At 48.0% G+C, this 27,908-nt stretch overlaps 1 protein-coding gene across 2 annotated transcripts in view; it reads right to left on the reverse strand.

The window, feature by feature from the left end:
• PRPS1 (phosphoribosyl pyrophosphate synthetase 1) overlaps positions 1–27,908 on the reverse strand; it is a 167,368-nt gene that overhangs the window by 56,218 nt on the left and 83,242 nt on the right. For both annotated transcript variants that reach the window (XM_069613046.1, XM_069613045.1), the window contains exon 4: positions 8,184–8,308. In XM_069613046.1, the coding sequence (XP_069469147.1) occupies positions 8,184–8,308 (125 nt within the window). The remainder of the gene's footprint in view (positions 1–8,183; positions 8,309–27,908) is intronic.

Raw genomic sequence — 27,908 nt, forward strand, 5'->3', positions numbered from 1 at the left:
TGGAGATGGCTGGGACCATAAGCACTTGAGCGCAAAGTCTGGCACTCTGCATTTCTTCTCGTAGCGATCCCTCTTCGCCAGAGCCGATGGAGGGTTCTTCATGAGGGACAACCCCTCATCCCAAATTTCATCCAAGGAACACGTTACTTACCTGTAACTGTTCTCCAGCATGGGTCTGGCATGGATTCACATGCTCATGAATATTCCCCGGCGTCAGGCTGGGAATCCTCGGTAAAGAAAAAAAACAGTTCAACTTCTGAACTGTCTTTTTCCTAACAACCAATCACTGGTTTCTGGGTCATACTGCCCCCAGCCAATGACTGCCGTCCACTTAAGCCCCTCCTCTGGCAGCCATTTTCAAATTTGGTAGCACGTAAAGTGGCAGTAGGATCAAGAGAAGAGCCGCAGAGGAGCAGGCGGGAGGGTTCGCATTTGAATCCATGCCAGACCCATGCTGGAGAACAACAGTTACAGATAAGTAACTTTTTCCTTCTCCAGCATGGGGTCTGGCATGGATTCACAGGTTTATGAATAAAGCAGCAATACATTGCAGTAAACACATGCACAACCACGGGAGGTGGCAAGGATCAACATTAAGCATTTCAACATTAAGCAACTCTTACCTCCTCACCAGGCTCACCTTCAAGCGAACAGGTTGCGGAGCACAGCTTGGCCGACTCTGGACTCCTCCCTGGAATCCCTGTTGACGCAGTAGAATCTCGTGAAGTTGTGCATCGACCTCCACGTAGCAGCCCTGCAGATGTCCAGCAGGGGCACACCAGACAGGAACACCGTAGTTGCAGCAATCGCTCTGGTCGAATGGGCTCTCGGACGGCCGGGCAACGGTCAGTTTGCCAACCGGTGACAATGGGTGATGCAGCCGGAGAGCCACCTGGAAATGGAAGCCTTGAAGAGGGACTTTCCTTGGTTCACAGGGACGAAGTTCAAACAGCTGTGATGTCTTCCGAAAACTTTGTGCAGTCCACATAGAACTTCAGCGCTCTAGCCACATCTAGCGAGTGCAAAGTCCTCTCAGCCTGCAACAAAGGCGATTGGGAAGAAAACTGGTAACACCAAGGGCTCGTTGAGATGGAAGTCCGACGGCACCTTGGGCATGAAGGAGGGGTGCATCTGCAGCACGACCCTCGTTTTGTGGAATGTTAAATATGGAGACTTACAGGAGAGGGCCTGGATCACTCCCACTTGTCGTCCGGAGGTGATGGCCACAAGAAATTATGTCTTACACGACAAGAACCTCAGCGGTGCCGAATGCATAGGCTCTAACGGAGGACCCATGCGCCTAGTCAGCACCACATTGCGCTCCCACGCCGGGGCTGGAGCCTTCACCGGCGGGAAAGAACAATAGTCCTTTTATGAACTCCTTGACCAGGCGGTGCGACCACAACGACGACCATTCTGGAGTCTGGTGTAACGGGAAATAGCCGCCAGTGAACCTCGATTGAGGCGTAAGCCAATCCTGCATTGGCCAGTGACAGCAAGTACGGCAGCACCTGTGGAACCGTACTTTGCAGAGGGTCCAGTTCCTGTGCACGGCACCAGACTGTGAACCTCTTCCATTTATGCCAGTAGCATTTCAGCGTAGACGACGCCCCGGCCTTAGCGAGCACTCTTACAGTCCGCCAGGATAATGTATCCTCCAAACTCTAGCGCTGCAGGAGCCAAGCCGGCAGGTTCAGAGACCCTGGGTCATGGTCCAGAATCGTGCCCCCTTCTCTGGCGAGAAGATCTGCGTCCGCTGGAAGCTTGACTGGAGGGGACGTTGACAAATCCGGAAGGTCCAGGTACCACATCTGCCTTGGCCACGCTGGTGCGACAAGGATCATCCTGCACCGGGACCATCTGAGTTGACTGATGAGTCGCAGAATCAACAGCAATGGCGGGAACGTATAGAGGAACAGGCCATCCCAGGGGAAGGAGAATGCATCTCCCCATGCTTCCCGACTGGGGAAACCTACTGGCGAACCACCGGCATTTGGTGTTCGTGGCCGTCACATATAGGTCGATCTGGGGAGTGCCCCATAAACAGTAGGTCCACATGACCCTGCCGGAGCTCCCACTCATGTCAAGAGTGCATCTCCCTGCTGAGTCGGTGACAGCGTTCTTCACTCCTGCCAGATGAAAGGGTACCAGGAACATCTGTCGGTGAGGACCCACGCCACCTTGCCCTTGAGGGGCGGAAGGAATGATTTGATGGCCCAAAACACTGCTCGGAGCTCCAGGAAGTTGATGTGCAACGACTTCTCCTCCGGTCGCCAAAGGCCTCTTGCGTGGAGATTTCCGGTGTGCACGTCCCATCCCTCCAGGGAGGCGTCCGTCGTCACAGTCTCCTGATGTGCTCGAGTCTGGAAGTCTGCCGCTAGATGCGCGAGGGCGCCCCACCACCGAATGCTCGACTGAATGTCTCATTGAGGGCGATCTGGTCCTCAAAGCTTCCCGATACTTGGATCCAACAGGCGTCTAGGAACTCTTGCAGCGGCCGCATCCGCAGCCTGCACAGCCGAACGAGTAAGATGCATAATGACGACATGCCGAGCAGGGACTTGATGGACCTCACCCCGGCAATTTCCATGGTCAATAGCCGTTGCTCCTTGCCCAGGATGGCCTTTATCCTGTCATCCAACGGCAAAGCCAGGCGCGACACTGTTGAGCCTGGACCCCAGAAACAAGAGCGTCCTGCGATCGAGAACCCCAGTTCCGTGAGCAGGCGGACGGTCCTCGCTGTGTGCTCGACTGCGAGTTCCCTAGACTTCGCTCGGTGGAGCCAATTGTCCAGGTAGGGGTAGGCTTGGATCCCCGGCAGGCGCAGCCACGCCGCCAGGCACTTGAAGACCCTTGGCGCCGACTTCAACCCAAAGGGAAGGGCCTTGAATGGATAGTGCTGCCCCTGGACCACGAAGCGTAGAAACTTTCGATGCCCCTTGTGGATGGGAAACTAAGCATCCTCCAGGTCCAGTGACGACAGCAAATCCCATTCCTCTAGTTATCCCAGCACGTGCTGAAGGGTGACCATCCAAAACTTCTGGAACTTGATATATTTGTTGAGGCAGCAGAGATCCAGGATGGGCCGCCAACCGCCGTCTTCTTCCGGACGAGGAAGTACTGAGAGTACACTACGGAGCCTCTTCGGGACGAGTTCTATCACACCCTTTTTTTAGCATCACTCGTACCTCTAGGAGCATCGTTGATAAAATGGTTCCTGATCTTTTTCACTATTTCTTTATGGAAAGGTCCTTCTAGAGTTTTTCTCTGCACGCCAAACCAGGTTTGGTCTCTTTGTTCATTCGCCTTTGGCAGGCTTCAGGAGTGAAGACCGCCTCTGGCTACAGAGTGTCTGCGGTAGGGAGGAAGTAAGGGAGGTGCCAGAAACTCTGTGTGCTTAGTTTCCTAGGAGACCCAAATGCACTCTGTGACGATTGGCTGGCTGACTGTCCAGCAAGGACAGCCACCCTGTTGGGTGTGTGGCAGCTAAGCTGGCATGAATGGGAGAACACTGAATGGCTTCGAAGACAGTCGACCACTGGACAAAGGAACCGAAGAAGAGCTTGAAGAGGACGGCTGCTGCAACTCCTGGACCATTGGTTTGCCCGGTGAAGCCCTGCTGCAGGTCCGAATCATCAAGTTTGCATCGACAGAGAAGCCCTGTAAAGGACTTCTCCCTTCGAGTTGGTAAGACCAATCAACTCCCAAGTAAGCCACCTGGACACCTATCTCGGAGCTGGTTGCATTTCCTCAGAGTGCTGCAGGAAACCGTACAGCCAGGGAGAGGGACACCCGATTGTGTACGTTACTTGTAACCTGGCCAAAAGCGTTTGGAAGATCCTCCGGACTCCCACGACGTCGGACCGACCAAGCCGGACGCCAATCAACTGAGTGTGGGACCTCTGAAGCAAGGACAGTCCACCTTGACAGCCAGGACCAGCGTTGTTACCAGTGCGATAGCTGTAACGCGCAACATCCACTGAAATTGAAGTTTGCCAGTTGCAAGCTTTTGACTGTCCCAGTGCAGGAGTCCCCCGACGTCCTCCCTCTTGTCCCCACGACTGTGAGGCTCAGGAACAGCGAGATCTGAAGGAACTGCCAGGAACAGAAGTAAAAAAAGGTAGCAGGCGCTCCTCTCCAGAAAGAACATGGCATGATAACCTGCAGCACACGCTTTTTGCTACCTTTTTTTAAATGTATGCAGGAACAGAAGTCATCAGCTGCATCTTTTTCTTCATTGAAAGGTACTGTAAAACAAGACAGAGAACTTATCTCTCCTGGTGAAAGTGCTTGAAACTTTTGCAACTCGCAGGCCCAATCAGCTTGTGACCCAACATATGATTCTTCTTTTTACAAACTACTTCTAGGAACATGTGCAGAGACTTTTCCGTTTAATTACCAGAACCGCTTTATCCTATCCAAGACTTTAGCCCATTGACTTTGGCCTGGCCTATTGAATTGTATCTTGTGGTGAACTCAAAGTATCTACACTGTCTAAGAATTATTGTCGTCTAATGTTCTGATAACCTTTGCATTTTACTCCTCTTGCAAAGTATTGAAGAATATTTGTGTGTCATTATACAATTGCCTCCTTCTAATGAATGTTTTATAAATCAATAAGTATTTATCAAAGAAACCTTGAGTGTAAGTTTATTTGAACACCTGTGATTGTAAACCTCTGTGTAACATCATTACGGCTCCCATTCCCCTTTTGAGATAAGCCTGGCTGCTCAACATGCTACTAAAACTGTGTAGTACAGACTTATACCAAAGGTTGGTTTGCTTACACCTGTAATTATAGTTGTGTGTAGTGTTCCCAGAGGGTACTACATACAAACTTTGCCTAACACAGAGTTGCGAACAAGTAGATGCCTGAATAACCCCTTTCTGCAAAGAAGTTGTGTAGCAGAACAAGTTACATAACCCTGGTAACATTCTTTTGACTGGATGTTCCTCCCACCTATTCCTCATCTTTGGAATATGTTATCCAGCTTCAGAAGAAAAGTAAATTTGGCAGAGGGTGCTGTGCGTCGACTCCATGACCCTTGAAGGCCTCAGTTTCGAGGATGATGTCATCGAAGGCATATATAGCACACACAGCACCCATTGGCTTCAGTTCAGTTTTTCCCCCCTTTACAGCAGAAATACCTGCATAAACACAGGAATGACCATACACAGCCTGAAGGAATGAAAGCTGTAATAGCATGGGAAGTTCTACTGAGGGGTAGGTTGGAGTGGGATGAATACGTGGGAGGGACATCTAGTCGAAAGAACGTTGTCCCGGGAGGATCACAGGTGCAAGGTGCTCGCCTTGGAAGCAAGACAACACAGAGCAACACAGGTTCGATCCCCGGGTCCGTGCTTAGAAACCTCTAGGTATTAAGCAAGTTATAAATAACATCATATCCGGGGTAAGTAACTTGTTCTACGAATGGATTGTGTCCTCCCACGTATTCCTCATCTTTGATAGACTCTCAAAGCGGTGTTGGATTTGGTGGAGGGAGTAGAATTTGTATTTTAGTTGTTTTCATGAACCAAGGGCAGGACTGCTTTACCAAAGCTACCATCCTGACCAAGGGAAGATTCCAGGCAGTACTGCTTTGTGAACATGTGGATATTAGACCATGTTGCCGCTTCACAAAAATGTTTTATTGGGACACCCCTTTGCAGGGCTGTAGAGGTAGCCATGCCCCTGGGGGAATGGGCCCTTAAACCTTGCCGAGGTTCCTACCCTGCCAACCTGTAACATTCTGAAATGGCGGCCAGAATGATCCATCTGGGCAAGGTCTGCTTAGAGGCAGCCTGACCCAGTTTGTGGCTCTTCTAGCCAATGAACAGCTCCAGAGTTTTGACATTCTAGATCTATAAAAGCGTAAAGCTCCACGAGAGTCCAACCTATGCAATCTGTCCTCCATGCTGGGATGGGGGATAGAAACAAGGCAAAACATTTTTTTGTCCTATGTGGAAATCAAAAATGATTTTGGGTAAAAATTAAGGTTTAACCCCAAGAACAACCCTATCCGTGTGGAAGTAAAGGGTGGCCTGCAACTCTCTTCCTACGGGCTGATTTCAGAGCTACCAATAAAAACGGCTTTAAAAGGTTAACAACCTTAAGGGACATGAATGTAAAGGTTCAAAAAGGGGCACACATTAGAAATGTTAGAACCAAATTAAGAACCTGGAACAGAGATATGGGGGGGAGGAGGGGTTAGGGGGGTGGGGGCGACAGAACACATTGGTGCGCCCCTTTAGAAACTGCCACCAGTGGAATTTCGAAGTATCGACGAGCCGCCAAAGAGGCTAAATATAGCAGGAAGGATAAAACATCCAGTGTTTTACATAGAAAAGGATCTACATTCTTTTCTCTGCACCAGTTGCAGAATGTATTCTAACGGCAACGGTACAAAAACTAGTTCTCACTCGTGGGAGACTGCTCTGCTTGCTCAGAGCGTCCGCCGCTGTGTTCTCCTCTGTGGCTAGGTGAACTGTCGATAGAGAGATTCCTTGTATTGCCCAGTACCAGAGCTGCATTGCCTCTCTGCACAATGGTAGTGACCCTACACCATCTCTCTTTTTGGAGGCAGTACATGGACACTGTTGTCTGTCATTATCAGGACACTTTTCGGTACAGAGGGCAGAAAGGCCTTCAGCGCTAGTCCGATTGCCCACAGCTCCAAAAGATTGATATATAGTTTGGACTCAGATGGAGACCAACAGCCGCTGACTGTCAGATCATTGGTGTGGGTTCCCCACCCCGTGAGTGAGGCATCCGTCACAACTGTCATCTCCGGCCATGGTTGCCAAAATGGTTCTCCCTTCAGAATGTTGTCCTCACAGAACCACCACAGAAGATCCTGTGTGACCCTGCTTGGAACCTGAAGTAGGTCCAACATCTTTCCTGATAACAGTGACCATTGAATTCTTAGAGCCCATTGATGGGATCACATTCTCAGGCGGGCCTCTGGCACCAGAAAAATGCAGGATGCCATACTGCTGAGCTACATCAAAAAAAGAAATCGGTCTAACGTCTTGAGCCCTCACCTCAGGTGGCAGGCTCTTTCTCAAGGATGTATCCAGAACAGTTCTAATGAATTGGAGTTTGCGAAGGTGTCATATGGTACTTCTTGTAATTGAGGGAGAAGCCCAGTCTGTCAAGGGTAGCAGGTGACGTTGAGATGATCTAGGACTTGTTCGGCAGAAAGCACCCTGATCAGCCAATCGTCCTGATAGGGGTAGACGTGAATCCCTGCCTCTCCCGAGACTCACGGTCACTACCGCCATCGTTTTGGTGAAAACCCTTAGGGCAGAGGTCGACCCGAATGGCAGAACTCAAAATTGATAATGAGAACTGCCAACCTCAAGTATTTTCGGTGCTTGAGATGGATTGGCGCATGGAAATAAGCACCCTGAAGGTCCAATAACACCATCCAATCATGGAGTTGGAGGGCCTGAAGGATCTGAGAAAGTGGGACCATCTTTATCTTGTCCTTCCTGAGGAACTTGTTCAAGTATCAAAAGTCCAAGATGGTTCCAAGTCTTCCGTCCTTCTTGGGTATTAGAACATTAGGGAAATACCAACCTTTTTTCGATCCGCTACAGGCACTGGTTCCATCGCGCCTCTCTGTAGCAGGGTTAAAATCTCCTGCACAAGGAGTGAATCTGGATCCACAGTGGATTGTTCGAGATTTATGTACAAAAGGAAGACAGTAACCGTGGGCTACGGTTTCCATGGCCCAAGCATGGAAAGTAATGTCTCTACATTCTTCTAGATACTGAGAGTCATTATCGGGCACAATTTCTGCTTGAGCTTGCCCTAGACAGGCCAGGACTTGCCTGGAATTCTTCATAAGGATGTCTAGCCTACCCCCCCTTTCAGCCTCCATCTTTGCCATGCTGTGCATGAAACCACTAGGTCAGGTAGGTCATTGCCTACACAAAGGTTTTGGGGAGGATCCCCTGTTGCTGCGTCGCTCTGCAAGTTCCAGCCCTGCGCCTCTGCTGCTCCTTTGTAGGACACCCCACTCCGACCCAAGACCAAAGCATCACAGCTTAGAAGTGGCCTACATTATTCGCAATTCCTCTACTCCTCTCGAGTGCAGAAGATTGCCACATAGACCTACCATCTAATTGGAAACTAGGCCTGTTGCAACAACCCATTATTATACAGCCAACCTGCTTCTCACCTCTTTGCTCCACCGGCATCTGGCGAGACAATGGTACAGGTCTTCCACTCAGGAATATTCTCCCGGATCCATTTCAATACTGCAGGCTCTGCATACAGATTATCCACCGGAATATCAAAAAAGCCCTGTGTCAAAAGAAAATTCAAGCATATTCTTATCAATCAGAATTGCAAGTAACATGAAAAGTATACAAAGATAGACATTTTAAAACTATATGAAGATTTAATTCAGAGGGCTTCAAAATGTAACTAGCGTTTGCATGAAATTCATATAGGTTAACAGAATCTGGAGCTCTATAATGAGAAATCATTTAGGATATTTCGGTTCTCTAAAAGAAATATTTTAGCATTGCATTTCCATTGTGCAAAATGGAAAATTCTGCGCCAATAGCCAAGCTTAATACTTTGCTTGCCACAATTCGCGAACAGACGCCCAATTGCAAACATAACAAGTAGATTTGATGCAAGTTCAGGTTGATACACTGTGCCTGGTGAAATAAATAATTTTGAAGTAACATCTAGTGCCAGTTCATGAGGACACAATTTGGACCGTAGGCTCTATTGGACAGTCTACCCCGCTGCCTGTAAAGATGACCACCTCTGCATCCCCATTTGTGCCCTGTTTGGGAGAAGAAGACAGTATCACCCGTGAATCAGACATGACTTTCAGGCATTAAAGGTGTGTGATGTTCCACTGGTACTTCTTTGCTAAAGGCAGGGTTTGGCAAGGAATGCCTTTTGTGGGGTAGGGACCTACTGTAGCAGTCACTTTAGAATCACTCCTTCCATTAAGAGCCAAAGCCAAGAACACATTTTTTGCGAAGCTACTGCAGATGGCAGCAACTTAAAATGAGATGCCCTAACAAATTGTTGTGCCATGATGTCACTTCCTGTGACAACTATGCATATTGCTTTTGCCAATTAATACTCCACTTACTTTAATACTTTAGCCTTGCGCCACACATTTATCAAATAGTCCATTGACCCAGATTCCCTGCTCCTCCCAGCAATGGAGCACCATGGAGGATCTTGTAAAACTAAGTCAGCCAATGGTCGCCAGACCAGAGGGCAGAATAAGTACCATCTAGTTCCCCGTTAGAGCAGAAGCTAAACTCCATGGTTCAAACATGACACATTCTCCTCAAATTCAAAGAGTAAGAATTCAGAAATAATGTGTCAAACGTTGGTCATCGATTACTCATTTTTGTTAAATCACACAATGATCAGAAACTACCAATTGAGTAATACTGGAAGCGATCATGTCAACAAAAACCATCAAATAGAAATAATGCTAAAATACAAGCAATACAAAGAACCTACACAATAAAATTGCATTCAAATCTTTAGAAAGATACAATTTGATCAAAACAAAAGGCATTTCAATGTATCCCCTCCCCACCCCTCCCCCCACCATTTACTAATCCTTCTCTATATGGATCTTTCAAGTACCCCAATTTTAGCTTCCAAGCCAAACACATGTATTTTACTACGCTCAAGTTTTCAGAAGATGTAGAGGACTGTCTGCAAAGAAGTAAACCAATCCATGCAGTTCCCTTGTTCGTATTGGTTTTTAGATCTGGATCAGACATCTCTTGATCCTATGTATAATGAGCAAGAAAAGAAAATGGCATGCACCATCTATTCTATTTTGGCATAAGGGACAACTGCCTACTAGGCAGGGGTAAACACATCCTGATAATTTTCAACGCCTATCTGATCCTTTACTTCTATTATGAGGCCATTAGGCCTGAAGACCCGCTCAGGTACCAATATTGGTAAACTCGTTTTAGCTCTATTTTAGTATTCATGGTTATCTGAAGGGAGTTGTCCTGTAAGTGCACCACCAAGATCACTGTGGACTAAGATATCAAAATCCTTCTATGAAGTATTAGGTGGGGCCTAAAAAGGGGCTTTGCCTTGGGAGGATAGACATTTATCAGAGATCCAAAAGAGTTGGTACTGTTGGAGTGGGAGAGTGGAGAAGCAACCATAACTTGTGCCACCACCGTGCACTTCTAAGACTAACACCCAGGACATCGAAGAGGACATCACAAACTGTATTGATGACATCACTGATGACATCACATATCTGGGACACTCGTTTTTGTTCACGGACATATCTAGGCCAGGTGGTTTTGTTCACCGACGGTCAGAATTTTCTAATTCAAAAGGCGCTATATATCTAGACGTTAACCTTGTCATATGTTCTTAAAGTACTTTCCTTAGGGTTTGGTCTCAGCTCATGGTGCACATGCATGGGGCAATAAGCAGGCCTCAAACACACAATTCATGTGTACACATTAAGATCAACTTTATGGGGCGTTCTCTCCTGCTGTCCTGTTGCTAAGTAAGCAACAGAAGTAACTTCTAGTCACGTGATGTGTCACGTGACGCACGGGTTCCATAGCAACTCTCAATTTTTTTTTTTTCAGTACACCTTGCTTTTGGTTTAGCACTCATAGGTGCTAAAGGTATTTGGAACTAATCACAGGGACAATCTAATTACACAAAGAGTGGTTTGAATCCCCAATAAACTTTTGGAAGTGAGTGCTGAATACAAAGATATCTTTCTAGCTATTGACTGTTATAGGTGACGGTGAGAAGTCACCTACCCTTCCTCACTACTGCAGCACACTCCATCATAATGATTGTTCATCTATATTGTAGAAGAGGTTTGCACACACCCAGTACCAGGCTTTTTCTCACACATCAGTCTTACAACGTAATCACAGGAGAGTAATATACCGTCACATCTACTTTCTATTAGAATGGCAAAACAGTTTAAGGAAAATAGGTTAACCATACATTTAAGAATGGTTATCACACATCCAAGGTAAGTAAGAACTGTTCTAACTGTTCCCTCTTAGAGTTAAATTTACCAACCAGCTCTTTACAAGTAAATAACTTTTAAACACTTCTTTTCTGGGGAAAAGGCCCAATCCCTTAAAAGTCTTTCCCTTATTCTCACTAGGATCTAGTGTCCAACAGGCAGTGTCAGGATCGGTTATTCAGTAGCTAAAGTCAGAGTTCCTTAGGAAGACTGGGCAAACAAGAGAGTCCTGTACTTGAAGGAACTTTGCAGCAGGTATCGAAGGCACTAGGCATGGTTCCTTGCGGCTGAATGCTGGTTATGCGGATTTGGTGCCTTTTCAAGGAGCACAGAAGACAGAAAATCACAGTGAATCCTCGTTGTTACAAAGGTTCAGAACTCTGTTGAGCGGACTTTCCAGACTCGATTCATGCCGCTGGAGATGCCCACAAAGTTTTAGCGAGATTCAGAATTCGGAAGACCATGCACTGCACAGTGGCTTAAGGTCCCAGGGTATTGGAGTATTGCAGCAACGCAAAGTCGCAAAAACGCGTGGGGTGGCTCAAAATGCAGATCCTCGAGTCTTGGGTCTTACCAGGCTCTGGGTCATCGTTTTCAGAGTCCCCAGGTCGATTGGAATGAAGGGCTACAGCAAGCTCCGGTTACACAGCAGGCTCTCTGGTCGCTGGAAATCGTTTCAGCTGCTTCTCCATCATCCTCTTCTGTTTCGGTGCCAGTGGTTGACTACTCTTCAGCTTCCAGGTTTGCAGTATTTAACAGGAACTACAGCACAACCTCTGCATTCTCTTCTCGCATTTTGCAACAAGGGGCGGTCTGGTTGTCCAATCAGGACAGCCACCCCCCCCCCCCCCCATCCCTCCAACTGGGATTTGTCCCCATTCAGGCAAGGAGGAAGACAAAGGGCTGTGGAGTTTTGGACTCCTCCCTCGCTTCCTGCCCTCACAGACAGACTGGAGCCTGGGCAGGTAGTCCATCGGACTCCCACCAAAGGAAAAAATAAATAAATCACATGAAGGAATTTCCCACCCTGGATGTCAGGGGAAGGAACAAGAAAGCACCAGAAACACGAAAATGTCAAAAAAAGCTGGGAGGAGGGGGCATTTTGGTAAAATTAGTAACCTTGGGTGCCTTTACTGCAGCTCTGAACACAACCCGCGGTAAAGGTGCACCAAATTAATACAAGGTATCACTGCCACCAACCATTGAAGGTATGCTTGTCCCTGTAACAAAATGGTTACAGTTTTAATGTGAAAGGGGATACATTGCATCTCCCCAGCACTCCACATAAGGTGGGGTGTGCTGGCTTCACAGAATAAAATGTAAAAGGGATCCAAAGATCTTTTCTACCATTGGGAACTATGGTTCTCTCAGGTTTAGCAAAAGAAAGTAAAAGGGGAGCCCCTAGGGCATCGCAGCAACAACTGACACGTATTGCCAATAAGTTGTTAAAGATGAAGACACTATGGAGAGTCAGAAAAATTACACCCATAAAAAGAGTTCAAGATTCTGTGAGTGTGGAAAAAGGTTCCCACTCACTGAGGTATTAAGGAAAAATATCCCACTAATAAAGCAAAAAGTTCTGGGGTTGACCCAGGTCAGGAAGATTTAACAGTTCTGTGAAAGTCTTACCCAACAGTCGCCCCTCGTAGTCATGGCCAGTAACCAGATTGTCCGGGTCATGACTTTATGCCATGACCCGGACAATCTGGCCACAGGCTATACCTAAGTCACCAAAAGGTAGATCACTATTTTTTGTACCTATTTTATGCCAATGCTCCTTAGACAAGTTTCCTGGAAATCCGCCCAGGTTTTATTTTTTCAAAAGTGTCAAAATATATGTACATACAATAATTATAACTTAGCCCCCACTTGACAAATTCATTCAGACTCTACACAAACATTCAAGGTTGGGTATATAATCTTTCTGAAAACATTTGTCCACATTCAAACAGCAACAAAGCTATAAGCCATCTAAAATCGTTGAGACCCCCCCGCCCCCCCCCTAGTCCTCTGATTTAGTCCTTTGACAAAATCCCACCAAACTTTGCAAAAAGATTTTAGATCTAGATATATTGCCCTTTAGGCAATATAAAGACCGAGACCGAGCAGGGAAGTGAGTCCTTGGACTGAACGCAGATATCACACATTGCATTTACTCTTCCTATGGGTTGAGCAACTTAACCATAACTACAGGGTTGCTATTGCAGGTCCTGTCCTCCACAAGGAGGTTAAACTGAGAGACCTGATTGAATGTCAATATACGCTTTGAAAACCTGCAGGTAAGCAATACAAACTTAAGGATTCCAAGATGGCCAGCGAAGGGGGAAAACTGCGTGTTAAGTGCGCTCTCGCCCCGGGGCCGCCGACAAAAACAATATTAAAGCCTCCCCCAGGCAGGTATATCCTAATAATTTGGAGGAAGAGAAGCAGCGTAAGGAGGGTGTGAGGCTGGGATCGGGGAGCCCCGCTGACCAGCTGGCACGTCCCGGGGTTGCGGAGCACCAGTCAAGACCCAGGACAGAGCAGGTAGGCTGACTCACCAGTGGCATACAGCGGCAAACAGCAGTTCACCCGTGGACATTGGCGGATGCCACACCCCCCCCCAGTGGCATCCGTCTCAGTCAAGCTGCAAGTAATTAAGGAGTCCAGGGGGACACAAGGAAAGAGTGCCCACCGCCTGGCTGAAGGGCCCCCCACAGAGGGAAGAGCCACACTACTACAACTGAGTCGGGGGGCAGGTCTGCGGGTGCCCGGTGGCGTGACACAGGCATGCGCCTTGCAGTAGAAAGACCAGCAGTGGAGGGGACGGAAGCAGGTGGCAAGAAACACAAGATGACTGAATAGCCTGGACGGGGAGGGGGGGGGCCCTGAATACCCCTCGCTGCACTGAAGAGTAATTTGTCGAAAGGAAAGGGAAAGGACCAGTTGACGGCCCCTAAACCAGGAAAAAAAGATACAAAAAGGAAATGTGCAAAGACTGGTTTATGGAAGAGGACTCCCCAATCGGGGGGCGATCATGGTCCGTTGAACCAGGGGGAAACAGGAGAAATTAGGGGATTCCTGCAAGACAAGGAAAAGGTGGTAACACAGGAGGTCCTCTGCCAATAATTTGAGGACTTGGCGAGAAGATGGAGGACACCACTCAATCCCAGCTGAGTCTGATGCAGGGGGAAACTCTCCCACACCTTGCAAGAGGTGGAAGGGGAAAATGTCAAAGCTGGTGGAGCAGGTGGACGCTACAGAAAACACATTACAGGAGGTGGTGGAGGGTCGCGAAAGGAAGACAAATTGGTGAAACAACTCGCTAGGGCCCGCAGGGGCTGGAGACGCAGAGTGAAGAGCTGGGAAAAAAATAAACAACAAATAATCACTCAAGGAGGTCCAATATAAAGGTAAAAGGTATGGGCAATGCGGTGGTGGATAAGGACCTACGACTGATAGCTCAACAGGTGTTTGCGGATCTTCTCCGAGAGGAAGATTAGTCCACCATTGAGCTAGACTGCATCCATAGAGTGGGACCTAGAAGGGGTGAGCCTGGGGCTAGATGCAGGGACGTCATGGTGGCATTGAATCAGCACAAACAGAAAGAGAATCCTGGCGGAACAAGGGGCAACCCAATCAAAAGGAAGAACTGGGAATGGACATCTTCAAAGAAAGGGACTAAACAGAGCTCCTCAAGGCCTGGGGGTGCCATCACCTGGAGAAGATGGGAGAGGAGAGAAGGCCCGGCTGGAGGTAGTACAGGCGATACCACCGTGCTGAGACTATGGTGAATGTTATAGCAACAGTATGCCCGGGAGAGGGTGTTAGGAGTAGGCACTGGTGGAGGTATGGGGGGTTGCGGATGTTTGGGGGTATCTTGGTTTGTCTACGGGTTTAGGGGGACCTGCAAGACATGACTCTAGGAAGTTAAAGGGGATTGGCGCCTGGAGGCAGAGACTGGGGGTGGGTTGGGTAGTTGGGGGGGGGGGGATTCTAAAGGCTGGCCGAGCCTGACCAGAGTGTGGGGGGGGGGAGAGGAGTGAGGTGAGGAGTTTGGGGAAAAGGGGCACAGGGGTGAGGGGTGGGGGGGGGCTTAACAGTTGTCCTATAAGAGTATACAGACCTGATTCACCACAGATTACATGCATACATTGAAGATAATCATTCTTTAATGTGAGAGGCCTTAACTCACCGGGGAAAAGGAGGAAGGTGAACAGTTTTTGAGGAGGGAGAACACGGACTGGGTAGCCCTTCGGGAGACACTTGTTAGGAAGGAGGATACGCAAAAACTCTGGTTCAGAGGGTACTCCCATTGGTTTCCGGCAATGACAAGGGAAAGCAGAGCAGAGTGCTCATAGCTCTACGCACACAGCCAGGTCTACGGGTTACAGAGACGAAGGGAGATCTGGAGGACCGGTACATTATGGCCATCATCTGGGATGGCGAAGGGTACACGCTGGCGACAATCTACGCCCCCAGCGTGTGGCAAGAGGGGTTCCTGAGGATGGTTCTGGGAGAGCTAGAGAAGTTCGCAAAGGGTAGGATAACACTCACAAGGGATTTCAATTCGGCATGGGACCCCCGTCCGAGACAGGAGTGCAAGAATATACCTCACAGGACCTCAATCAAGAAAACAAAAGAGAGGGATGGAGAGGCTGGGTCTGGTGGACACATGGAGGGAACTAAAGGAGCGGGACAGTGGGTACACATTTTATTCCCACCTCCACAGGTCTTTTTCAAGAATAGATTATGTCTGGGTGGCTCAAACCCTCTTGGGACGGGTGTGTGATATGGAGGTGGGGGCAATAGCACTATCTGACCATGCTCTGATCAGCATCTCGCTCAGTAGGCAGAGGGGAGGCTTGTAACTCTGGCGATGGAAACACCTCCGACAACCCAGTGGTTTGCGATGAGTTGAGGGGTTGGATAAGACACGCATTACTTACCGTAAAAGCATTTCTGATGATTGTATCTGCTTAGATTCACATGCTGTGCATATGGTCTGACATCCAGTGGTAACCGCGGAGTATTGCAGCTTGTCTTGCGGGGACCGAAAGGGGACATGGGCATAGACTTGTCTGTAACACTATCCCTATCGTGACGTGTGTAGTACCCAAATCCCTCACGCGCCGAGGTCCCTCCGATTGCATTATTTCTGCCATGAGGGAGCCCTAGGCTATAGTGAGTGAGTACATAAGAGAGAAGTAGTAAGAAGTCTATGTTCCTGAGCGGGGAGGCAGGGAGGGCGCATGTGAATCTAAGCAGATACAATCATCAGAAATGCTTTTACGGTAAGTAATGCATGTCTTCTGATGCTTGTTAATCTTCTTAGAATCACATGCTGTGCATAGACTAGCGAGCAGTACCCGGAGTTGGAGGTGGGTTGTGAGAAGAAACAGTAGAGAAAAGATGTCGTAGTACTGCTTGTCCCACCCGAGAATCAGACCTAAAATTAGTGTCTAGGCAATAGTGTTTTGTAAAGGTGCGTACAGAACTCCAGGTTGCCACTTTGCAAATGGACTCTAGGGGAACATTTGCAATGAATGCTATGGATGCCCCAGTGCCTCGAGTAGAGTGTGCTCTAGGCTTGAAGGGCAGTTCTCTCTTTGCAAGAGTGTAACAGTGTGATGCATTTGACAATCCACCTTGAGATTGCGGATTTAGAGACAGGATCCCCTTCTCTACCAGCTGCCACTGAAACAAAGAATTGTTTAGTCTTCCTCAGTGATTTAGTTCTTTCCATGTAAAACATGACTGCCCTGCGCACGTCTAGTGTGTGAAGGCTTCTTTCGGCCATGTTAGTAGGTTTTTGCAAGAACGTGGGTAGTTCGATTGACTGGTTCACATGGAACTTTGAAATAAATGTCGGCGCAAACCTGGGATATGTGCGCAGAACTACCTTTACTTTGTGGACTGTAACAAAGGGGTCTAAAACAGAAAGAGCCTGTAGTTTGCCAACCCTTCTGATAGAAGTGATAGCCACTAGGAAGGCAGTCTTATAAGTCAGATCTTTCAGACTTGCTTTATGCATAGGCTCAAAGGGAGCTCCCATGAGCCTGGTCAAAACCACATTCAGATCCCACCCAGGGGCTGGATGAGAGATGGGAGGATAAATCATCTTAACCCCTTCCATAAAGGCTTTAATTACTGGTATCTTCCACCACAATAATTTTTGCTGTGATGTGCAGCCAGATGAACCTTTAGGGAATTGAAGGCTAACCAGGTGGGTTAGATACAACACAATGTGAGAGGGTGAGCAATCGATAGGATTGACACCCTTGGAGTTGCACTAGAAGACAAAACGTTTCCACTGGCATAGCAATACTGTGTATTAGGCTTTCTTGCTCCCCAGAGTATGCCCATGCATCTCTGAGGGAGTTGCAGGTGTCCAAACTCTATGATCTCAGGTGCCAGGCTGCTAAGGAGAGTTTGTGGGCATGGGTGGAGGGTCTCTCCTCTGTCCTGAGACAACATGTTGTACGGACAGGGCAGTTTGACTGGGTGGGAGATGGACATCTCCATCAGGTGAGCGAACCAGGGTTGGCATGGGGGCCACCAGTATCATGGTAACTCGTTCCTGGTGCATCTTGTGCACCATCTTGTTGAGAAGGGGAGTCTGGGAGAGGGGGTTGGAGGTGGTGGCCTGGGGGAGCGTAGACAAATTTCCCTGACCAAGTTCTACAGAGTCCGTTCCCTTTGGATCGGTTCTGGGGGTACCTGGAGGCGTAGTCTTGGCATTGGGCATTTGCCGGAGTAGCGAACAGGTCGATCTCTGGGAAACCCCATTCTGCGAAGATGTTGGACACAATGTCTTCGTGCAGCTGCCATTCGTATTCTTCTGGTAGAGGAAAATCTCTGCTGAGTACGTCTGCCAGAAGATCGAGTTCCCCTGGAACATGTTGGGACAACAAAAACATCTTGTGTTTGAGAGCCCATTTCCAAATGTTTTGGGACAGCTTGGATAACCCTGAAGATCGAGTGCCCCCCTGTTTGTTCAGGTAATACATTGCTGTAGTGCTGTCGGTTAGAATCAGCACTGTCTTCCCTTGTAGTTGCCCCTGAAAGGCTTTCAATGCTTTGAACACCGCTAATATCTCCAGTAAGTTTATATGATTGGACGCTACCTGAGGGGACCACACTCCGTATACTGTCTGCTGTAGCCGGTGAGCTCCCCACCCCGTGAGAGATGAGTCTGTCGTAAGAGCGGCTTCCACTGCAGGGGTGGTGAAGGTCTTCCCCTTCAAGAGGTTTTCTCTTGACCACCACTGCAGAGGGAGAACGAGGGCTGGCGAGACAACTAACAGATCTTCCCATTGTCTGCTGGCCTGACATCACTGGCTGTTGAGCCACTCTTGCATGGGACGTATGCGCAGCCGCGCGTGGGGAACAAAGTATATGCATGACGCCATCATCCCTAGCAAACACATGGCTTTGCGTACCGTCACCTCCCGACTGGCTACATATTGAGGAACCTGAGAGAGCATGTTCTGAACCCTCTCGCTGGAGGGGAAGACAAGGCTGTCTTCCGTCCGAATTCGCGCTCCCAGAAATAGTTTTACTTGACTGGGGACTAAGCTGGATTTCTTTTCGTTGATTGAAAAACCCAGGCTGAAGAGGAAATCCTGTTTTTTGGGTGTTCGAAAAACAAGCGTCGAACGAGTCCCCCGTAATGAGCCAGTCGTCGAGGTAAGGGTAAACTGGGACTGATAGTCTGCACAGGTGTGCTGCTGCCATTGCCAGGACTTTGGTAAACACCCTTGGCGCTGAGGCGATGCCAAAGGGGACTACTTTGAACTGGAAGTGTTTGTTCTGAACCATGAACCTTAGGTATTTTCTGTGCGCTGGCAACATTGAAATATGAAAGTATGCATCTTTCATATCCAATGTTGCCATGAAGTCCCCCTGTTTCAGCAATGGGATCACCTCCTGTAGTGTTACCATGCGAAACTTCTGGGGCTTTATGAACTTGTTCGCTAGGCGCAGGTCTAGAACAGGACACATGGCGAGATCCTTTTTGGGTACAAGGAAGTACACTGAATAGATACCTTGTTTACCTGAAGAATCGGGACGGCTTATATGGCGTCCTTTCCCAGCAGAGCTTCCACCTCTTGGATCAGGATCTCCAGATGGTCCGGTGAAAGGCGCCGTGGGCACGGCAGTCTGAACTGTGGAGGTCGGGCGAATTCCACGCAATAACCGCGGGCGACCGTCTTTAAGACCCACTGGTCAGAAGTTATCCCCTCCCATGCCTTGAGGAAAGATGTTAATCACCCCCCAACCGGGGATACATGGGAGGGGACCTGGACTTGGTGGTCATTTCTGACCAGAGGCTGTGGCTCCCTGGGATTGGGGCCTCTGCCTCTACCTTTGCCGCGTTTCTGACCCCTTGGGGGTAGTAAGTAGGGCTCCCGGATGCTTGATTCGTGTTGAAGTTACCCGTGCTGTAATTGTTCTGACCGGCACAGGCTTGTCCTCGAAAGGACCGCCGAGAATTATTACCCCTCTGGGAGGATGGTTTTTGTGTAATCTGGTGCAAAGACCTAATAATCTCGTGCTCCTTCTTGGCCGTCTCCAACGCTTCATCAACTGCTTTCCCGAAGAGGTTAGTCTCTACAATGGGTTTATTAAATGAGAGAGGCCCGAGTCTTAGGTCTGAAGCCCGATGTACGCAGCTATGCGTGTCTTTTTAGAAGAGTTCCTTGTGCAAGAGACCTGCCTGCTGTTTCTGCAGTGTCCAGGGTGTTCTTCACCACATTCTGGTTAACCAGTTTTCCCTCCAAAACAATGGCGAGAAGCTTTGTTCTGGCGGGTTCAGGAACCTCCTGGAGGCCTTCTTGGAGTAAGTTCCATTGGGCATCCGCATAGCTCGCTAATAGCGTAGTATTATTAGCAACCACATGTGACACGTTTGCCCAGGGCATACAACCTTTTAAACTCCTTGTCCGGTGGCGATTCTCCCGTGGCAAGGGGTAGCCCTACCCTCTTTCGAGTGGTAGTCACTACCAGTGAGTCTGGGATGGCATGCCCTTTGATATACAGAGGGTCGGTAGGAGAAGGCCGAAATAATTTTTCGACTCTCGGGTTCACTGCCCGTGTCCGAGCAGGTGTGACCAAAGAGGGAGCTACCCATCTCTTAACAGAATTAAGGAGGGGGATGGATTGACTCGCTGGAGTTTTTTCTTTGATAGTATCCTCCACAAAATCCTGCTCCGGTACCACCTCTTGGGTGGCAATCTTGAAGAATTCTGCCGCTTTTCTCAACATGGAGTTGAAAGCCATTTGGTCATCTACAGGGGAGGCCTGGCGAGCCGGGGTGGATGGAGGAGAACCTAGGCACAAAATATCAGAGTCCTGATCTTGTTGTGTCCAAGGGTTTTCACCTTCCTGCTGGATTTTCTCCCAGTTGTCCATCGTGTCCTGTTGGTCCTCCTCATAGTTTGAGAAAGGATGCTTCCTCTTCCTCGTTATAGAGCTCTCCAAGTATCCATATGGATCAAGTATTGTTGGGAAACCTGAGACTGAAGGTTAGGGTCTACCCGTGCTTTTTTCAGGTGTGGATGATCTGAAGAGTCGATAATCTGCTCCAGCCGATCCATACAACCCTCGAACTTTTCTGTAATCCATTTAGAGGACCCGAACGGGCCGGCGCGAGGAGAAGTGACATTCTCCGCTCTTTGGCGTGGACGGGAACCTCTAAGGGTGTTGGGAGAGAGTCTCTTGACTATCTATGCAAATCCCATCGGAATCTGGAACATAATCCGCCGAAACCTTTTCCGCGGATTGACCCATAATCTTTGGCAGGACCGGGATAAGACCCACCGCCGCTGTGATCCTTCCGATGCTACTTTGAATAGATGCCGATTCGTTGAGAGACAAAGAAAGACAGTCGTGTTACCAGGAAGTTTAGCAGACGGGTTTCCGGGTAGAGGCCTAGTCGTATCTTTTGGGCCTATGGAGGCCTTGGAACGCGTCGAAACGTCGGGCTCCCGACTTTCGACCTGTGTAAGATTAGGAGTAGCGCCCTTAGTCTTTTTTGTTTGCCCAGTCGCCATGCACTGCTGCGAATCCGGGGAAGGCCTTGGATCGGAGCGATCCGTGGGAACCTGCAAAGATTTTGGTCCCGTTAGCGCTTTCGCCTTTTTCAACGCAACCGTCAAAATTGGCATAGGGGTTGTGTGCTTAGTGTTGCGGTGCGATTGTACGCCCCTGTCGCCGGGTGTGGTACCTGTAGCAAGAGCAGAGTCGACCCTGGAAGGGTCAGAGACGGGCATGGCGGACCTAGAAGTGTCCGCCTCAAGGTCTATAACATCCGCGTTGGACGTTTGGTCATCCGAAGTACCCCCGTCACTTTCAGCTGGTGTGGTGGGGAGGGGGGCTCCACGCGGGACATGCCGTACGCGGCCCACCGCTTTACATGGCGGTCCTTAAGGGGTCTTGGGCCGAAGGAGTTTGCACGCCGCACACCGCTTCTCGTCGTGCTCTAGGGGGAGACAGGCGTTACACGTCGTGTGCTCGTTCTTCCAAGGATATCTGACCCTACACTTAAGGCAGAATCTAAAAGGGAGTCCTTTCCATAGCAAAAGGGAAGGATGACCAGACCAAAAGGTAAAGGAGCGGAAAGGAGGAAAGACATACTAAAACAATATGGCCACCCCGACCCCACTCTCCCTACTGTATAGGTCGGCCAGAGGGCCCGACCACGTGGACAATTTGGCCGCCGGATCTTAGGCGCCAAAATCCACAGCCGTAGACGATTCCCCTATAGTCTTCGTTGAAGTTGAGTTACTGGCGAAATGACTTAACGGGGAATAAACCGTCAATTCGGGAAGATAAACAATGTCTCTAGTAAGAGCTACGCTATAGGGCGAACAGTTATCTGGGTGGAAAAAAACAATCTGAGGGACCTCGGCGCGTGAGGGATTTTGGGTATGTCACGATAGGGATAGTGTTACAGACACGCCTATGCCGACGTCCCCACAAGATGCAATACTCTGCGGTTACCACTGGATGTCGGACCATATGCACAGCATGTGATTCTAAGCATATTAACACGCATCAGAAAATATTTTTTTACGACAAACTCCTCGCAGGGAATGGAAGTACACACTATCTGGGGTGCATTTGAGGCCACCATGAGGGGGAGCTGATAGCTAGAAAAGATCAGAGGGATATGTAAAAAAACTCACTACAGAAGGATCTCGAAGAACAATTGAAAGGGGGTAACGTCCAAAATGCAGAATGATGCAGGTAATGCAATTAAGGGCGATTAGGGGCCAGCTTTGACACCCTCTAAACTAAAAGGGCAGAACAATCTCTCCTATACCGCCAACAAAAATGTTATGTTAAAGCCAATAAGGCGGATACATTACAATTAGGGAGAAAAGAGGGTTCCAGGGTGATAGTGAAAATAAGGTCCAGGAGTAAGGTGGAGTGCACCTTGAAGGAGGACATTTTAGATGCCTTCAGTGAATTCTACTCCAACCTGTATGCAACAGATTCCCTGGAGGAAGGGGCACAGAGAGTACTTGGCGAGGTCTTAATTGCATAAGATATTCCAAGAGGAAAGGGCGGAGCTGTGGGAGGCGATCACTCCAGAAGAGGTGCAGGCCTCGCTTCGGTTGCTGCCAAAGGGGAAGACCGCAGGGCCAGATGGCTACCTGGCCGGATTTTATAAAACTTTCCAGGAGGTCTCGATACAGATTTTGGTATCCTTGTTTAATTCTTTTGGGGAGACCAGGAGAACCGCTCGGTCTAGGGAGGAGGCTAAAGTGGTTCTGCTCTTGAAACCCAACAAAGACACAGAGCTCTGTGGGTCATACCAATTTATCTCCCTAATCAACCTAGACGCTAAATTATATATCAAGATATTGGCCACCCTGCTTGGAAAGCTACTCCTGCAGTTGATCGGTGAGGATAAATCAGGATTTATTAACAATAGGCATGCTTCGGACAAAACTCGCAGGGTGTGCCATCTCAGAAGGCTCCCTTGACCTGCACTCCTGCAGGGGTTTTGGCTTTAGATGAGGAGAAAGCCTTCGACCGGATCGAGTGGGCGTTTCTTTTCCGCACAAGGAAGCTATGGGGTTGGGAGACTGGTTTATATGCATGGAGAGGGCCAACTATAGGGACGAAACTCTCTGCCTTGCTATAAATGGCCAGCTATCGGGGACTATATCGATATCCAGGGACACGAAGCTAGGGTGCTCGCTCTCCCCGCTCCTATACACTATTCATTTGGTGCTTCTACTTTCCCGTATTAGAGATCACAGGGACCGAGTTTAGCAGGAGATCCCACAAGGTGATCGCCTTGGCCCACGACATTTTGTTAGCGGTCACGAACACAGAGTCTGCAATGCCGGTGTTGGGTAATATATTGGATCAGTTTGATGGGGTAGCGGGCTTAAATATTAATGACCACAAATCGGAGATGATCAACCTGACCCTTGATGAAAGGGCATCAGGGCTGAAGAGGTGCCCCTATGCGTGGGTCTCCGGGAGTATCCGCTACTTCGAATCCAATTTTACGACGGGGTCATTGGATGGGATATATAAAGCAATATACACCTCTCCTGCAAAAAGTCACATGACTATTGAGGGAGTGGGGGCCTCGATCGATTTCGTGGATGGGGAGTGTTCTTGTTCTGAAGATTGTGGTACTTCTGAAGATCCTCTATCACTTTCAGGCTCTTCCTGTGACGGACCCGCTCCACTTCAAGGAACTTCAGGGGCAGGTAAGCAAGTTTCTTTGGAACAATAAGAAGCTGAGTGTCCATGGGGTTGTTGATGGCTCCCACCTACAAGGGGGCGCTTTGACTCCCCAAACCGCTCTATTACTTGGCGGCCCAGTTTAGAGTGATCAGAGAGTGGTTTAGGACAGAACAAGAAAGGGTATGGGGTAGCATGGAGAGCGATGGCTGCTTGATGCAGTGTTATGGTGCCCTTAGGCAGACAGGCCAGAAAACATGTACAGGAGTCAGATCATGGCCCTAATGGGCGAGGCGTGGGATGCCCCGTTTAAGGTGGGATTGACGTCTTTTCCATCCCCACTGATGCCGCCAATATTTAACAACTCACAATTTTCCCCGGGTAGGGAGGTGGGGGCGTTCGGGAAGGGGGAAGTTGCGGGTTGCTGGGTGTTAAGGGACCCGATTGATGCAGGGGGGAGGTTAAAACATATGAACAATGCAAAAAAGACTTTCAGCTGAGGGAAGAAGAGAGGTTTAGATATTTCAAATAAGGCACTGGGTGAAAAACCCTGCAATTGTATAGGGGGCAACAAGAAACCTCACAGGCTTTGAGAAATCTGACAAGCAAAACAGGGGAAGTGCACATCATCATGGACCTGAACAGGATATTTGTGTCCTGGGTAGACCGGTTGAAATGGCCTTACATGATATCCTGGGAGGACACTGTGGGGCAAGAAATAGAATGGGATCAGCTGTGGAGAGATATTCCCCGCGTGATCAGGGCGGTAGAAATCAGGGAAATGTGGGTCAAGGTCATGGTTCAGTGGCCCTTCACTCCAGTAAGGTTGCACAAGTGCTACCTGGTGATTTCAGACAGAGGGTGTACTTCCCGGGGCACATTTGGTGGTCTTGTAGGAGGTTGGCAACATAAACGTTGTGGACCAAGAGGGGAATGACTGTTACGGGGAAGTTAAGGGGGGTGGGCGGGTGAGGACAGTGTGTTTGAGATTATAAATGCCAATACAAATAGAAAAAAACCTTCATCAAAGCACCAAGGCTCTAACTGGTCAAGCAGATCTTCCCATAGTACAGAACAGGGATAACCAGTGTAAAGGTACTCGCTTGTAAATTAATTAGTGTTAGCTTTAGAAACTTCTAAAACATTCATAAGAGTTCTTACGTGCCTTAGAATTATATTCTATCCTTGTGAAAAGTATCCTTGGTTATACCATCTGTTCCTAGGCTAAGTAATAGTGTAAAGGTTTATGTGCCAATAGGTTATTCTGATCTTGAATAGCTGCTGCTCTTTTAAAACTAATACTGGGTTGTGCTTTCCCTGATCTGCTCTAGGGCACTTCTAAAATAGTTTTCTGTATCCATACTTTCTCTAAGAAGCTTTAGGCCTCTATGTAGCATACAGGTTAAGTTACTCCCTTTGAACTGTGTTCTTAAAGGGTGGGCTGGTAACTGTATCCATTCTTGATAGAAGATGAAGTTACATGGGTTGCAAGAGATACTTGTAACCAGTGATGGTATAACTGCCTCGTTATACCACGCTTCAACCTTCAAAGATCAGGCGGAACCAGCTTCCCAGTAATGGCAGCTAAATTATGGAACACGCTCCCCAATGCGCTAAGAGTAGAGCCTTCCTTCCGTAGATTCAAACACTTGGCCAAAGCGTGGCTGTCCGCCCAAGACCCCCCTTCCTCTGGCCTAACTACCCCCCAGGCACTAACAACCTGCCTCACCTTTTTGTATATAGGCCTAGCTATGATGTTCACTATGTAACTGCCTTGTATATATCTAACTTTTGTAAATTATAAAAGCTCTATCTGCGTGATGCGCCCGCTTGGCCCTAGGCCTGGTGCGCTCTATAAATAAAATAAATACTAAATACTATGACTATGTTATACCATAGGGTCTACTACCCTTGAATTACCTAATGATTTAAAGAAATGACAAGAGTCTTAAGGATGAGGATTGGGGAGGAGCATGGTGAGGATATAGTCTGAGTTAATACATGCACCACAACTACAGATTATTCTAGGAATGCCATGGCTTACTTTGCACAATCCCTTGATTGATTGGGGAAAAAAAGGACAGTAGAATTCAAGTCTGAATTCTGTAATGAGCAATGTTCAATGGTGTTTCAGGAATGGGGGCAAGAGTTGATGGAAGTGTCTGAGGTTCAGGGGGTGCGTTTCGCTGCAGGAATTGTTAAGGAACATATTATAGTAGCAGTGTCAGGAGTTTTACCCGAGGGTTATCAAGAATTCCGGGATGTATTTGATAAGCAAGAAGCTGGTGAATTGCCTCTCATCGTTCATTTGATTGTAAAATAGATCTGGAGGATGGAGCACCAAATCCCTGTGGTCGAATATATGCACTGACTGAAAAGGAAAATTAGCATTTGAAAGAGTATTTGGAGGAAAATCTTGCTAAGGGCTTTATTCGGCATTATCAATCACCTGCAACCTCGCCTCTTTTTTGTGCCCATAAGACATTGAGGACTTGCATCGATTATAGAGCTTTAAATAAAATCACTATCAAGAATAGATACCCCTTGCCACTGATTTCGGTCATGCCTGATAGGATACAGGGAGCTAAAATATTCACCAAGTTAGATCTTAGAGGTGCTCATCATCTGGTGAGAGTTTGAGAAGGTGGTGAATGGAAGACAGCATTTAGGACTTGCAATGGTTTGTTTGAATATCAAGTCATGCCTTTTGGTCTCTGCAATGCTCCGGCAGCTTTTCAATTTTTCATCAAGTCCTTCGAGAATTTTTAGATGTCTTCGTAGTAGTTTACATTGATGATATTTTGATTTTTTCTAAAGAGGTAGATCAACATGAGGAGCATGTCAGAAGGGTATTGTTGAAGTTGAGGGAAAATCAATTGTTTGCAAAACTTAAGAAAAGTCAGTTTCAAACAGAACGAGTGGAGTATTTAGGGTTTGTGCTTTCTCCAGAGGCACTGGAAATGTGAATTTTTATCGTAGGTTCATTCAAAGTTTTTCGCAAATTGTTTCTCCAATTACCAGATTGGTGAAGAAAGGAATTCAGTTCAAATGGAGTGAGGAAGCAGAGAAGGCTTGTCAGTTTTGGAATTTGTGACAGGACCCATTTTGCTGCATCCTGATTTGAAGCAGCCTTTTTTTCCTGGAAGCGGACACTTCAGATTACGCAATGGGAGCGGTGTGGCCTCAACGTCATTAGTCAACTTCATCCTGTAGCGTTCTTTATGTCTCCTGCTGAAATTAACTATACAATTTCTGATCGAGAATTGTTGGCCATCAAAGCAGCTTTCGCGGAATGGAGACACTACCTTTCAGAAGCCAGACATCGGGTCACAGCTCCAACTGATCACAGGAATTTGACCTTTCTTCGGTCGGCAAGAACTCTAACACCTAGACAACTGCGTTGGTCCTTATTTTTGCTGAATATGACTGTCATCTTGTTTAAGCTTGGGCGTTAAAATGGGAAGACGGATGCCTTGTCTCTGTGTGTTCCTGGAAGTGTTAAGATTGATCCTGGTGCGCCGATGCCTTTGCTTGCAGAGAGAAATGTTGTCATTGGAGAGATTCAGAAAGCAAAGGATTTTGTTAATTCAGCAGCAGATGTCTTCGAAGCAGCTTTTGGATTGGGAGGTTGGGGATCTGATACGCCAGATCAAGAAAGAACCCCGATTTGGTTTGGTAACCACCTTCTGTGGGTACCAAATTGTATTTACCATTTGAAGAGTTACTTATGGAAGCTTTGAGGGATTGTCATGATTCACCGTTGGCTTGGCATCCTGGATTTAAGAGAACTCTAATTGCTACAAAGAGAATTTTGGTGGAAGGAAATGCATAAAGATACTGAGAAGTATGTAAGAACCTGTGAAATTTGTATCCGTTCCAAGTCTGATCATCAGAAGGCGGTGGGATTGTTGGTGCCTCTTCCGATTCCGCCTCACCCTTGGTATACTGTTTCGATGGACTACATTGTGGATTTGCCGCCAGATAAGAGATGTTCGACTATTCTGGTGGTAGTGGAGGTTTTTTCTAAAGGCAGGGCACTTTATTCCTAGCAAAGGAGCCGCTACAGCTACATCATTGGCTCAGGCATTTTTGCAGAATTTGGTGAAACTGCACGGCCTACCGAGTCAGGTGATATCAGACAAGGGTACTCTGTTTCCAAATTTTGGCAAGCGTTTTGCTGGGATAAATTTAACTACCAGTTAACATACC

The sequence above is a fragment of the Ambystoma mexicanum genome, chromosome 5p (assembly GCF_040938575.1).
Source record: "Ambystoma mexicanum isolate Mex_15411 chromosome 5p, UKY_AmexF1_1, whole genome shotgun sequence".
NCBI lineage: Eukaryota > Metazoa > Chordata > Amphibia > Caudata > Ambystomatidae > Ambystoma > Ambystoma mexicanum.